The sequence below is a fragment of the Falco rusticolus genome, chromosome 10 (genome assembly GCF_015220075.1).
Source record: "Falco rusticolus isolate bFalRus1 chromosome 10, bFalRus1.pri, whole genome shotgun sequence".
In the NCBI taxonomy this organism is placed as follows: Eukaryota; Metazoa; Chordata; class Aves; order Falconiformes; family Falconidae; genus Falco; species Falco rusticolus.
The window spans coordinates 20,317,731-20,331,654 of NC_051196.1; the positions used below are offsets into that span (position 1 = coordinate 20,317,731).

Genomic DNA, 13,924 nt, shown 5'->3' on the forward strand with positions numbered 1-13,924 from the left:
TGAAATGGGTGGCAAAGCACACCAGAAACCCCCACACATCTCCAGAATTAAGTCAGGGAGGCTGCAAGCAGTATCATGCACATTCAAAATCTGTGACTCAGTCTGTGAGAAGATGGTTTGAAAATCACCAGCTGTTTCTGATGTCCGTTTTTTCTAAATACAGCATCAGGTGTCCCTTCCCTCAGTGCTTTTTTTTGGGTTAACACCCCCTTGCTGATGGAGAGACTGTGGGGGAACCCCCCAGTAGTGTGAGACCTGAAAGATGCTCAGAAGCCAGAATGCCCCTTGGTTGTGGTATGTGACTCACCTGGCTGTGATCTCCTCCTCCCAGACAAAGCACAGGGTGCCCAGATGCCTTAGGGCAGTGCTGTGAGCCTCAGTCCAACTCTGTCTGAAGTGACATTCCCAGGATCGAGGTTTTTCCTGGCACCAAGGTACGCTGCAAGAGTTTTTTGCGGCCACTGCAAGTAGGCAAAAAATTGGGATTATCTGCGTGGAGAACTTGGATTTTGCTCAAAGTCTTTTGTCTGTGCAGACGTGGGCAGTGGTAGGACAGTAAGCAGGGCAGGTGTAAAGGGAGTGGAAAGCCTGTTAGGTCTGATTATAGAAAGAGAGAGAGATAAACCATCATACCCTCCACAGGGGAGGAAACACTCTCATGGGGAACTGGAGGTGGCCCCGTTCTGGAGGAGGTCATGGAAAGTAAAGTTGGTTGCTGGTCCCTGTGGTCCTTGGAAATGGGGAAGGTGCCTTGTGCCTCTGAATCCAGTTGCTGAGCTGAGGCGGGCAGTGCCCAAAGCCGGGGAAGAGCTCTTCCCTTGGGCTCTGGTTTGCCGTAGGACTGGGGAAGGTGCATCATAGTTTCACTGATCTCTGTACCTTCCCAGCTGTGCATTACAACAGCAGTTGCTTTGGACAGGAGAAAAATGAGTTTCAGTCGAGAGAAGACTTTTGTTGTCAATGGAGTGAGTAATGCGCAGAGTCCACGGGAAGCAAGGGTAGCCAGCAGCATACAAATGCAGGGGAACCAACATGCAGTGCCGGGAGTCCTGGAAAAGAGAGGCTGCAGCTGGGGGCTTGTCTTGAACTGGAAACTGCCTTTACCCTCGCTTCCCTGCCTGTCATTTGGAGATAATCCTCCTTTTTGATGGTTTGCCATCTGCCTTGTTTATTTGCAGACTCACCGGAATCACAGCTCTCCAAGATTTGTGTGTGATGGACAGTAACATGTTGTTGTTTCAGAGCTCTCCTGCCTTCTCCAGGCTTTCCGTTCCTGCCCTCCATCACTCCCCTCTTCCTGGGTTGTGAATTCATCTAGCAGCTACCTTGGGTTTTAAAATACGGTGGGGTTTTTGTGTTAGGTTGGGTTGGGGTTTTTTTAATGCAGTAGCTTTAGATGTAGAAGTGATGTGAAACCCCAGTTCCTCTGTGGTTCCTTGTGCTGCACTTTCTTCTCTTGCCCGACAGCACTGCTGTCAAATCTCTGGTAATACTTCAAGCACTCCTTCTCCCTGTCAATGCTGTAAAAAACAGAAAGCAGCTGCCACATCTCCCTAGGTCTGCATATCTTTCCTACTTGAGACTATTTAAGCGAGACACTAACACCCACACAATGTACCCTTGCCTTGCAGTAACTGGGCTGTGTAGCATAGCCAGTAAGAAAGCCGTCAGCACTGCTGGCTGGCCTCTGTGAGATTCTCCAGGGCCCTCAGCTCTTTGTTTGCATTTTGGGAGAGTATTTAAGTCACAATCCCATGGTGCAGAGCAATAACAGCTTTTCAGCTATGGTTTTCTGGCATTGCCAAGCTCCCCTGGCCCTCCTGGGACTTGCTGTGCTGTTGGTTGTGGCTGCTGTCCTGGCACCAAACCCAGGAAGCCTGGAGCTAGAAGCCAGAGGACTGCACCAGGGCTGAAGGGCCCTGCTTAGTTACTGCCCTACAGTGCTCTACATGCTCTGCTGTAGCATCACTGCAGGTGCAAAGGGGACCAAAGCTTGGAGCAGAAAGGGGGAAACCTCAGTTCTCAGTTTCTGTCATTGGTCACCACCTGCAGAGCCAATCTTCCTGCATTTTCACCCTACACAACACTGCTCTTGGTCTGCAGCCATGTCCCTTGGAAGCAATATCCAGCTGTTTTCCCTCTGTCCTTGCAGTGTTGTTGGGAGGCGTAAGTGGCAACAGAACTGACCATCCCTTTGGCATAATTTCACTGTTGTTAACTGGCCTTTTCCCAAATACCTTGTGCAGGGACCTGCCGGGCGTCACCTCTACAGAAGAGACCACAATTCCCTTATTGCTTGTAGACACTGCTGGCTGTGGCCTGTTTGAGCTGGAAGTGGAAGATGAACAGTCTAAGGGGAATCCAGGTACCGATGTTTGGAAAATTTTGTTCGCGAGAATTGATTGTCTGAGATCCTTGCCCTTCCACAGGCTTAGCTCCTGCACCAGCTGAGCCATGTCCCAGAGATGTCCCCCTTCAGAGCGGGTGGCAGGGGGAAGGTGGGGTCCCCAGGGAGCCTTGCTTGTCTGAGATCATTTCCTCTATGAATCCTTGAGCTCAAAGGATTTTGAGCCAGAGCGGAGTTGCCGCAGGGCCACAGTGACAGCGTGCAGCTTGTGGGTGGCCACGCTGTCTGCCTTCTTCCCTCACAGAGACGTTTCTCCATGCTGTGGACTAGGACAGGGCAGAGGATCCCTGCGACAGATGCTTTACACAAGTTGGCAGGGCAGATAGTATCAGGCAGAGCACAAACCTGTTCTAGAGAGGCTGTAGATGTGGCTCTGAATTGCCTCCCTGTCCTTTGCTCCTCTCATGAAGTCCTACATGGCTCTTCTCTCTGAATTTTCTTAAGATGTTGAGTTTCCTGCTGTGTTTTCACTTAAAAAATAGGTTTCATTACGGAGATTGAGGGTAGAGTCAGGCTCCATAGCCATTCTAATAAAGCAGGAGAACTCTGAAAGTGATGATGCTACCTGCTTTGTATTGTCGCTTCCACAGCAGGGGTGGTGGTTGTGATTTGCTGCTTGAGGATGATAGTTGTGCTTCTCTAGATTTAGTCTGGCATCTCCACACCTGCTAGCTGGCTCTCAAGAGGCTCACAGAGGCCTTTGCCAAGGAGGTATTGCACATGGGCTGTCTGAAATCTGGTGTTTCATCTGACATTGCAGTTATCCCAAACTTGCTACAGAGATAGCTCTCCTAAAAGCCTTAGGGAGAGCTTTTAGCCCAGGAGGCTGTCAGCAAAGTGATTGCTAGGAGGGCACAGCGAACCTTGGCTTTGAGGAAGATGAGGCTTTTCTTTCAGGGCAGCATCTTCCCCTGGACTGTGAATTCACTGCCCAGATTGGCTCTGCGGTGCCTGGAGGGGGCTGATCTCCATGTGCGGTGCCTGTGCCCTGCCACCTCGCCTGCGGCCACCCCTGCCTGCCCAGCTGCTGCCCGCACTTTTCCCGATGGCTGAGCCACAGGCTTTTCTAGACATTTGTTCTCACAAAGGGCTTATTTGGCAACGTGGCTGCCTGCTTCAGGGATTTGTTTGTTTTCCTCTCTGCTCACCAGTGCAGATCTTATGACAGCAGCAGACTTCTGAGGCTTCAAGTCCCTCTCTGGCAACACAGGGAAAAAGGACTGTAAAATACAAGGACGGTTTTTACCGGTTTAAATACATCCTGCCTTCTTCGGTTTGAAAACCCACTGGCATTTAAGTGCCTCTCATTTTTCCATACACGAGTCCCCATGGCCCTGCTCTACAGAGAAGGGCTCTTGTTCCCAAGTGGAAAACCAAAAGGACTTGTCTAAGATAATTCAGGGATTTTGAGCAGGGGCTTAAATGCACATCTCCCAGAATTTGGGAGGCAGCTTTTTAGAGCACCATGCTGCAGATTCTTGATTTTCATACCTGTGGTTTGCTGCAAAATGGAGGGTAGAGTCAGTCCAGCCAATAAACCAGTGAAACAGTTCACACTTGTATTTAACTTGTCCTCATTAGATCTCTCTGAACCTGCCACAATCCTGAATAGCCAGTTGTTTGTGGCAGGCTGCCTGCAGTCTCTGGAAGGTCTGAGCACATGGATCCGAGCACGAAGCTTGTTTAGGTTTGGAAATACAGGAACCCGAAAAAGCAGAATAAAAAGGAAAGGTGGAGGCTTTTCAGTTGCAGCACAGATAACTGAATTTTTAGGGAGGTCTGGGGTCTCATTTCAGAGGGAGAATAATCTATTGCCTGGATTATCATTGATCTCTTGGATTAATATGGGGTGGCCAGAGAAAGCCAAGTGCTGTTCAAAAAGCTGCTCTTAAGCTTCAGTGAGCTGGTGACTTGGAAGGGCGAGAAGCAAGCTCTGTGCAGCCCTTGGAACGGGGTTGTGTGGCACATAACCATCTAGGCAAGCTCGCCAGCTTGGGAGTCGTTATCCCCACGCACCTCCGGACTGCAGGCAGGATGTTCCTTAGCTTTTCCTTGCTGTTTAAGGGGAGGTGGGCAAATTTCTCTTAAGGTGCGACACACCCAAGCTGGTGGCTTTGGCCTCTGCCTGCCAGCCTGTTCCCATCACCACCTCTTCTGCTTTCTGCCCTAGGGGAGGTGCAGCTGGCTGGTTTGCACATCCAAGCCTTGGTGGAAGCTGGTGTGAAAGCAAAAGACATCGCTGTCGTAGCTCCCTACAACCTCCAGGTGAGATGAGCCTCTCCTGGCATCTCCCTTCTCTTTCTGCATGCATGCAGCGCAGACGCACAGGGGTGGATTCAGACATCTTCAGGACTGATGCCAGAACCTCCTCAAAGAGATGAAGGTGGAAATCAGCAGAGCCAAATTGTATAATCAGCATTTGTAGCCAGTCAGTTTCTCCACATTTAAGCAGCTTGAGGCCATGGAGGGGAGAGATGCTAGCTGTTTATTTTCCACACCCAGCCTCAGGAGTCAGCGCTTGACCTTCAGGAGACGTGTGTGCTCATCTTTGTGGGTTTGAGAGGAAGGGACTTTACCAAAACACTACCATTTTAATCCTTTTCACCATGCACTTTTCTTTAAAAGGTATCTATTGCATGTTTTTCAGGTGGACATGCTAAGAGAGCACCTTTGCCACAGGTACCCAGAGCTAGAAATTAAATCAGTTGATGGTTTCCAAGGAAGAGAGAAGGAGGCAGTGATCCTGTCATTCGTGAGATCCAACAGGAAAGGTAAGAGTTTGCTGCTGGGGAGTTACTCCATGGGGAACAGGAAAGAAATGGGAACTGCGTGATTGCTCAACAGTCACTCATCATGTTGTCCAGTGCTGTGGTTTAATTGCAGTTCTGATGGTCTCTAGCACTGTGCTTCGAATTAATTAACTAGTAAGAACCTTCCTTTTCAGCCTTTTTTTTGTAAATGAATGAATACATTTGCTGTCACAGCTGCAGTGGAAGCTCCCATGCCAGGCAGCAGGTAAAAGGGAAGCCAGAACTGCTTAGTTTGAAGGTTTCCTGACTATTGAGGCCTCATATATTATTTAAACTGGGGTCCTGAGAATGGCACGTCATGTTAGCACCACATTTACTGGAGTGCTGAGCATTTCTCCCAAGAGGTGAAAACTTGAGGGGCTTATTTCTTGAGTTTTGAGCTGATTTTGGGTCACTTCCCTGAAGAAAGCAAGCGGGAGCTGGCATTACAAGTCATGCACAGAAAACGCTTCTTCTGGGAGCAAGATCTAGAGCAGAAAATCAAGTTCTTTCCTATCAGCAGCTGCAGCGAAAGTCAATAGCTGGGAAAAAGTTGCTGCCCTGGGGCCGTGAGGCTTCTTTGGTGGAGCCATCATCTGGTGCTGAAAGGTTTGGGACCGCTCTATGAACCACTCTCCCGTGTGTGGATCACTGCCCTTTTCAAACCCACAGTGAGACACATCCCTTGCCGCACTACCTTTGCTGCTAATGCTGCTGAAGATGAAACACTGTATGTGCTGGGAGTGCTGATGTCTAGAAGGATAAAAAAAAAAGTGGGGGGGGGGAACTATGCATGGAAGGAGGAGGCTTTTTTTTTTTTTCCCGAGAAAGCCTAGAGCAAGAAAAGCAGTGTTGCAGGGAGAATGGAGGTGGGGGACAGGACTAAGAATAGTCCTTATTCATGAGTGACTCACCTCGCCTTTGCTGGGTAGCTCAGTGGGAGCTGGTGTCCTCCGTGAAGGCATGCGTCCCCCATCCCCCTTCCCATGCACAGCGAGTAGCCAAAGCTCAGATGCAGCGCAGGAATCACTTGCTTTCCAGGGGATGAGAGGCAGCTTCTCGTGCTGTCTGGGCATGGCTCTGGTCTGCGTGGGGCACAAGAGATGTTGTTAGCACCCTCTGAGACCCTTGGGAGAAATCCATCCCCTTTTTGCAGCTGCATTTCTCAGTTCAGAGGAGGCCAGGGACCCTGACCAGCAGTGCCTGTCCCTCTGCAGCCCTTCCCATTCCAGCAGGAAACACTCTTGCTGGATCACAGAAGTTAGGCTTGCCTCCTGCAGCCAGGTGAAACCACATCAGAGAAACTAGAAAGTTCTCTAAGCTGCAGAGCACAAAGAGGGGATCACCCACACCCTGTTCCTCAAAAGCAGTGCAAACCAGACTGCTCAGCCACGGCAAGACAAGGCAGAAACAGAGCCAGGCTGGTCACCACACCAGCAGAGACATTAATTTCTTCCCGACTGGCCTCCTCTTTATCCCCAGGAGCTGGAAACTCAAAAGCCGCCCACACTACCCTTCTCGCTAGCTGATCTTCACTGAGTCATCTTGGCACTTGCTAGCTCTTACTGCTTTTCTTTGAGAAAATAGCCAGAGAGCAGAAGCAAACCTTGCAGAGTTGCCTAAATGGCTGTTACCTTAAACCTGACAAGCTGGGGGGCGGGTCAGGGCAGTTGTATAGGACAGGGTGTATTTCTTTACTTGCACTTCGTCTTCTGTCGCAAGGTGAGCCTTTTCCACATTGTTCCATATTGCTTTTGCTCCCAGGTCCCAGCTCGACCTTGTGTTGGGGGCCACCCAGAAAGTACTACTTCTCTCCACGTGCCATACGTCCTCCTCCCGACCCCAGGAGCTGGGTGAGGAGCCCTAGCTCTGGCTTGCAGGTGGTAAAACAGAGCTAGAAAGGTGAAGGTAACAGCGTGAGTCAGGGACCAAAGCCCAGGAAACTGACTCCCACCCTCCAGCCAAGCAACCCTTCAAACATTTGGGCCAAATCTAAACCTGGAGCCAACCCTGCACCCACTGACAGTCCTGCACCTGTTTCGTTTCTTTCTCGCAGGTGAGGTGGGCTTTCTTGCAGAAGACCGGCGGATAAACGTAGCGGTGACCCGCGCCCGGCGCCACGTGGCTGTCATCTGTGACACCCGCACTGTCAGCAACCAAGCCTTTCTGAAGCGGCTGGTGGATTATTTCAGCCAGCACGGGGAGGTACGGACAGCCTTCGAGTACCTCGATGACCTCGTGCCTGAAAATTACACCCAGGAGGGCCGCAGCGAGCGGCAGCAAGGTGCAAAGCTTTCTGCAGCACCTGGCCCCAAACCACAGCTGCCTCCAGGGAGGAAACCCAAAGCAGCAGGAACCAAACCAACGTGTCAGAAGCCAGAAGCACGTTTCTGCCCAAACACAAGCGGTCCTGAGAGAGAGAGCCCAGGGACAAAAGACAGTGCCAGCAGATTCAAGGCTATGCTGGTGGCCTTCCTGGAGAGCAGCGAGATGCGTTTGGACTTCCCCCCATCGCTCAGTTCTCACGATCGGATGCTGGTTCACCTAATGGCAGAGGAGTACGGGCTGCAGCACGTGAGCACCGGGGAAGGGAGGGACCGGTACATCAGCGTTTGCAAGAAAGAGCCTGCCAAGCCTTTGCTACCTGCAGCCGCCCCCCCCAGCAAGCAGCTCCCCCTTCCTCAGCCGCAACATCCCAGCAGGGAAACTCCTGTCCCCCCTGAGCCAGGAGGAAGCAGCAAGGGCTCAGGGAAAGTGGACCTGAAAAGCCTGCACTTGGAGAGGGTTCAGAGAGAGAAAGCCAGGCAGGAGGAGGCAACGAGGAAGGCTCAGGAGCCCAGTGCCTGCCTTCAGGGCAGCAGCAGGAAAAAAGACAAATGCGAAGCCAAAGGTAGGTCACTCTCTTCATATAACCAGCACTTCCTTGAATGGATCGTGCTGTTTAATTTGCTGTGTTTTTGCCTCCAGGCCTTGAGGATTTTTTGTACATGTGTGTGGAGCATGGGACGTGGCTTTTGGAAAGCTCTTGATGCTTGTCACTGCAGAGATGTGAGAACTGGCAGGAACGTGCATCAGTTGGCTGCGGCTTCTGGGGCAGAGGGGTTTTGAATGCCTGGAGGCACATTTCTTAAGTCAAAAGAAGAACACTGGGGATCCTTTCCCAGGAAGAGAGGCTTAAGAGTTAGATTGGAAGCTCCTGAATGTAGGGAGAGGAAGAGGAGTACCTGGTCCACACTGAAGGATGTGGCTGCCTCCTAAATGCAGAGGCAGGGGAAAACAGCTAGAAGCTGCCATCCTGTCTGCCAGAGGATGGTCTCTTCCTCTTCTCCAGCCCCCTGAAATCCCAGTCGCTGCAAACAGTGACTCCCCGGACCAGGGCTGCTTCTCACTAGCCCAGGCTGTAGCTGCAGGCTGCTTGGGTTTGTTTTCAGCTTCTAAGCAGGTGGTTAAATGGCCAGGTCTCTTCCCCTGTCTTCTCCCCAGGAAAGGCAGCAGCTAAGAGTAGAGCAGACGGTGTGGCAGAAGAAGATATCGACGCTCTGATCTCTGCTGCCATTAAAGCTGACAACACATGTGGCTTCCCCTGCTGCAAAGCCAGCATTACAACCCTGGGACAGCTTTGCCTCCACTGCAACAGACGCTACTGCCTCAGCCATCACATCCCGGAGGTACGTATGGGGCCAGGCAGCCTGCCCAGCGGGTTGAGCACTGAGGGGGCTGGAGGGGAGCAGGACCCAAGCAGCATGGGTTTAATGTGGGAATTTTCCCCGTCGAGCCCTCCAGACAGGATTTCCTTGCAAGGAGTTTGAAGTGGAAACCTCTTTGTCGAGCTTTTGCTAGAACTACAGGTAGAAAGGGGTGCCAGGCATTAACTCCTGGGCTCTGCACACCTCCTCCCGAGAGCTTTTTCTTTTTTCCTCTCTTGCTTTGTGCCCTTCTTTACCATTCTCTGGCATTTACACTCTCGGGTCACGCAGATAAAGCAAGGCAGAGAGGAGAAATGAAAGAGGCGTGAGCTCAAGGCAGTGACTTGAGGGAGCCTGGACCCAGCTCCTAGCTCTTTGCAGATTCCCTCTGCAGCCTGGGGACAAGTCAAGGCCTGAGCCTGCACGGAGCAGCGCTGCGTGCCTTGATAGCAATTAGGCATTTCCTTAAGTGCCTTACTGGCCTGGAACCGAGTTGCTCCACACTGTGCAGCCTCAGCTTTAGCTCCCATCCATACCTGAGTGACAGCAGACCCTCAACCTCCCCTATTCATTCTTGTGCTGGAGGACTCTCGAGCAGGCATCTGTGCAGCCCCGTAATGTCCTGCACCTCCGTGGGGGATGGCCACTGAACCAACAGCTTCTTCCTTGCTGTTCTTCCATAGCTGCTTGACAGCCCTTTCCTCCCCAGATCTGGGAAGGAAGGAAACAGGGTTAAACTGGTGTCAGGCTTCGTCTTTCTGTTCAGGTGTGCAGGCAGGCAGGTCGGTTTAAGCCTTCAGGGTTGGCAGTGTGGTTTCATGGTAAGCTGCCCTCACCGTTCCAGTGCTGTGGGCAGAGCCGACATGGCTGGGTGGTGGCTGTGACAAGTATGTGGGCTGAGAGGTGATGATTTTCTGTTCAGCCACAGCCTCCTGTGCCCCTCGTCTCTTATCCTGCATCACCCAGGCGTAGCTTTTCACCGTGTGGAGCCTCCCAGAGCTTAACATTTAGCAAGCTAACCTATAAATCCTCAGCATAGATTTTCCCCTTGTCGAGTGCTATCTGTTTCCATGGCAAAGAATAGTTGTATTTACAGTCATTCACAATCCAGTTGGGATATAAATTTATTTCCTGCAGAATCACCTCTCCCTGCTGATTTGTGATAAGGACTCCAGCAAGAAACAATTGGAAAGATGCAATCCGTGTCAATGAATGTTTCTTGCTTTTTCAAGTTCAGCCCTTTCTCCAGACGTTATCAGGTTTTGATGTGAAATAGCCTGGGACCTCCTACCCATGCCTGGCCCTGAGAGGAGCTAGCGCATACCTGGAGCCATCTCAAAGGGGCTGGAGCCTCTGTGTATGGAGGGTCCCAGTTCAGCAAGAGCTCATGTCACCCCTTTAGCAGCCCCCAGCTGCTGAACCCCTCCCCATCCAGTACGGCACAGTGGAGCCCACAGAACGATGTTCAACCTGTGCTCCAGCACCTACTGATACTGCCCGTTTCAAAGTTAACTGGAGGGTGTGTTGGCTACGGCTGGCTCAGTTGGCCAGCAGGCTCAGGAATCTTGGTCCTGGCAAGGAGCCGTGTGCCAGGTGCTGCGCGCGGCTATTCCCGGCCATCGACAGCCTGCTCCGGCAGCGCTAACAGGGACAGGAAGGTTTATCACGGCCTTGGGAGAATGGGCTGGGATCCTCAGGTCAGCTTATGTTTGTGAAAACAGCAAATGACTCTGGGACAGACCAAGCAGAAGGGGTAAATTTTTAGGCTGTCAGATGTAGACCTGGTGGAAATGATTCAGGGTGGTATTGAACTTTGGTTAATACACCTTAAATGCAGCCTGGGCTTCAGCGCAGACTGGTTTTAGAAAAGGTTTGCATGCACAAAATTAGGATTATGAAGCTTTTTTTTCATTCCAGTACAGAAGACAGATCTAATTACATTAAAGAAGCAGATATATGGCTAAAAAGGTCTCTTATTTCCCAAGTTACCTTTCCCGTTTCACTCCTTTTTCCCCCCAAGTCATACTGTATTAGCAGAGAACATCATCAGGAGCTCAGTTTTATTTCTAGCTCTCCTGTGAAAACCGTAAAAGATCCAGCTGTTCACATGGCAAGTGTGAGGTTTTCCCCAGATGTTTAAAGTTTTGGAAGGAGGCACTTAAACCATCCAAAAGAATGATTTACCTGCTGTGCAGATTCCAGGAGAAAAATTACTTCTATGTTTTGGTTTTTGTTAGAGGAGCTATAAAAAATGAGAGACCGTTTTAGGGAGGTGTGAAGCAGGTGGAAGAGGAATTCCAGGCTCTGGGAATAAAATTGCCCAATTCCTATGCATGCGATCAGTGCCCCTGTTCTCTCTCCACCAGGTTCATGGCTGTGGGGAGAAGGCCAAGGCGCAGGCACGGCAGAGGATCAGCAGGGAAGGGGTTCTCTATCCTGGGAGCGGCTCCAAAGACAAGTCCCTGGACCCAGCCAAGAGAGCCCAGCTCCAGCGGCGCCTGGACAAGAAGCTCAGTGAACTGACCGGCCAGAGAAAGGGCAAAAAGAAAGACAAGGAGAAATGAAGGACCTGCATACTTCTTTGTTAACCTTGAAATCACAGGTCAGACTACATAAACCAAAGGTGCCATTAAAGCTCCGGGGCTGTGCTGAGCCCCAGAGGAAAGCGTGAGCTCTTATTTTTGGGTGGTAGACAGCTTGGAGCCAGCGTGCCCCAATAAAGAGTTGCTGGGCTTCCCTAAACCGCAGAGCTGAGACAGAGGAAGGAGAGCAGTTTTGTGTGTCCTGGTTATCCTTACTGACAAAGTAATGGACATATACAGAGAGGCTGGAAAATGCCAGTAAAGACGGATATTAAAACACGTAAAGCAATCGGCTGTCACTGTGATTTTTCCCTGCTGCCTGAGCAGGAACACGAGAGGAACTGAAAACCGCAGGTGCCCCTGGCCTCCAGGGAGGACAGCTGAGGAAACGGGTGCCTCCAGCTCTCTTTTCCCAGCCCAGCAATGCTCCCAGCCCAGAGCTGGAGTGGACTGGCGTGTCCACACAGCAGCCAGCGGGACCCCAAGCCTCTGGCTGCCCTTCGGGAGCAGGTGGAGCCCGGCTGCATCCCCTCCCCGCCATGCAGAGGGGCTCCCACGTTCAGGCACAGCCCCACTGCAGGATGTGGCCCATGCAGGGTTTAACCCTGCTCCAGGGCTGTGTGGGGATGGAGAGGCCTCAAGTCGTGACCTTACCGGCACCACGGCGAGCTGCTCCGAAGCACCAGCCCGCTGCTCCGGGCAAGCTGCCACAGGCGGTCTCCGCTCACCATCCCCTCGGCGGCGGCTCTGTGCTGCTCCCTTCCCCGGCACTTCCCACACCTGCTGAGGCCAGGCGGGCTTTCCCCCCTCTCCTGCCCTTCCTGCAAAGCTCCTTGGAGGCCAACATCCATGAGCACACAGCGGCGAAGGCTGGGTACGGCCATGCGAGCTTTGTGCAGCCCTCCCAGGCAGGAGGGAGCCTCCATTCGGCGTCACCTCTCCCTCCCAGACTTCTTCCCTGCTCCTGCAGTCCACATTGTTTTCTGCCTGTTGATCCTCATCTCCAAAGCATCTCTCCACCCACCCAGAGCCCCCTGCCCTCCTCAGTGGCTCCAAGCGGGTACTGATGCATCGTGCAGCATCCACCATCCCCTAATGAACTGCTCAAGCAGCCACTTTCTGTTCCCAGGGTCAGGCCCCCAGCATGCAGGAGAAGGTGCTGAGATGCCCCCACAGAGGAATGGCTGGAGAGAGGCACAATAAAAAGCACCAAACCACATGTGCCCCATTATTTTGGGGCTGACCATCACAGCTCTTGCCCACCGGTGATTTCAGCACCAGGGGAAGGCACTGCTCTTATCCTGACCAAAGGCTCAGCAGCTTGCAGGGGCTGCAAGATAGCCAGGCATTTCTATGTCTCTCTCTTCCCTCATTAGCTGAGGTAGCTAACGTGCAAAATTTTCCCCCAGACCTCAGTGCCTGTTACTACTGGCTGTGATCACCTTCCAAAAAAACCTTCCTTCTCCTTCAATAAACTATATCCTTTATAAAAAACCCCTCCGCTTGCAGCCCCAGTCCCGGGCATACCCAGCCTGGCTGCAGCTACCACGGCTCTGAGCATCGCCTTGGCTCGTGCCGCCATCCTCAGAGCCGGCTGTGCGTCAGCCCACGGAGGGATGGCACCAGCTCGCCTGGCAGCAGATGGGACATCAGGGCTCCTGGAGGGAAAGGTGGGGAGGAGGAAGAGACAGTGTGGGAGAAGAAAATCTGTGCATCAGCAAGTGGTGCTGCGTGTATACGGGGGAAAGAGCCAGTGCGGTGCCTGCGAGGGGCTGCGGGGGGGGGAAGGTGCAACAGAGGAATCGCAGCCTTGTCCCAGACTGAAGGTCATAGAGAAAACAGATGAAAGAAAGGAAAACCACTGCCAGCTCAGGGTACCACCACGGTGTTATCTTCAATCAGGGATAAATGGCTCATTCACACTTTTTTTTTTTTCCCCTGCTCAAATCATTCAAGCAGCCACATCCCTGACCATGCTCACCTGTGGCACTTGGCTTCCTGGCGAACAGCCCCAGACACCCCCAGATTTCCCGGCCAGGCTTGCCGCCAGCGTGCTGCAGGCAGAGAAGAGCTGAGGCTGCAGTGCAAGCGAGGGCTGTGTCCCCAGGGTATCCTCTGCCCACCAGCCCGTGCCACGGAGGAGCTCCATCACAGCCCTCCATCTGTCACCCTCCAGAAAAGAGTCGGCATCAGCTCCTAAAAAACCCCGAACTTCGCCCAGGGGCTGGTCATTGTTTGGGCCGGCAGCCCATGAGCAGACAGGATTCAAACAGATTTTTCCCCTTCCTTCCCCCTGAAACAGGAGTTGGGCTTAAAAATTAGGAAATTTGGAGTCTCTCCTGCCTGCCTTTGGTCACAGGACCAGAGTGTTCCCCTCTGCACCCAGGCTTCAGACAGAAAGAGTGAGCTTTGGGAGGAGCACGCCAAAGCACGACTCCAGGACAAGGGGCTGTAAGATAG

General features: G+C 52.2%; 1 protein-coding gene across 2 annotated transcripts in view; it reads left to right on the plus strand.

The window, feature by feature from the left end:
• The window catches only part of IGHMBP2 (immunoglobulin mu DNA binding protein 2), a 43,302-nt gene extending 31,755 nt beyond the window's left edge, over nt 1-11,547 (plus strand). For both annotated transcript variants that reach the window (XM_037401709.1, XM_037401710.1), the window contains exons 10-15: nt 2,247-2,365; nt 4,578-4,672; nt 5,055-5,178; nt 7,253-8,086; nt 8,680-8,864; nt 11,249-11,547. In XM_037401709.1, coding sequence (XP_037257606.1) covers nt 2,247-2,365; nt 4,578-4,672; nt 5,055-5,178; nt 7,253-8,086; nt 8,680-8,864; nt 11,249-11,446 — 1,555 coding nt within the window. In that variant the 3' untranslated portion in view covers nt 11,447-11,547. The remainder of the gene's footprint in view (nt 1-2,246; nt 2,366-4,577; nt 4,673-5,054; nt 5,179-7,252; nt 8,087-8,679; nt 8,865-11,248) is intronic.
• The last annotated feature ends 2,377 nt before the right edge of the window (nt 11,548-13,924 follow it).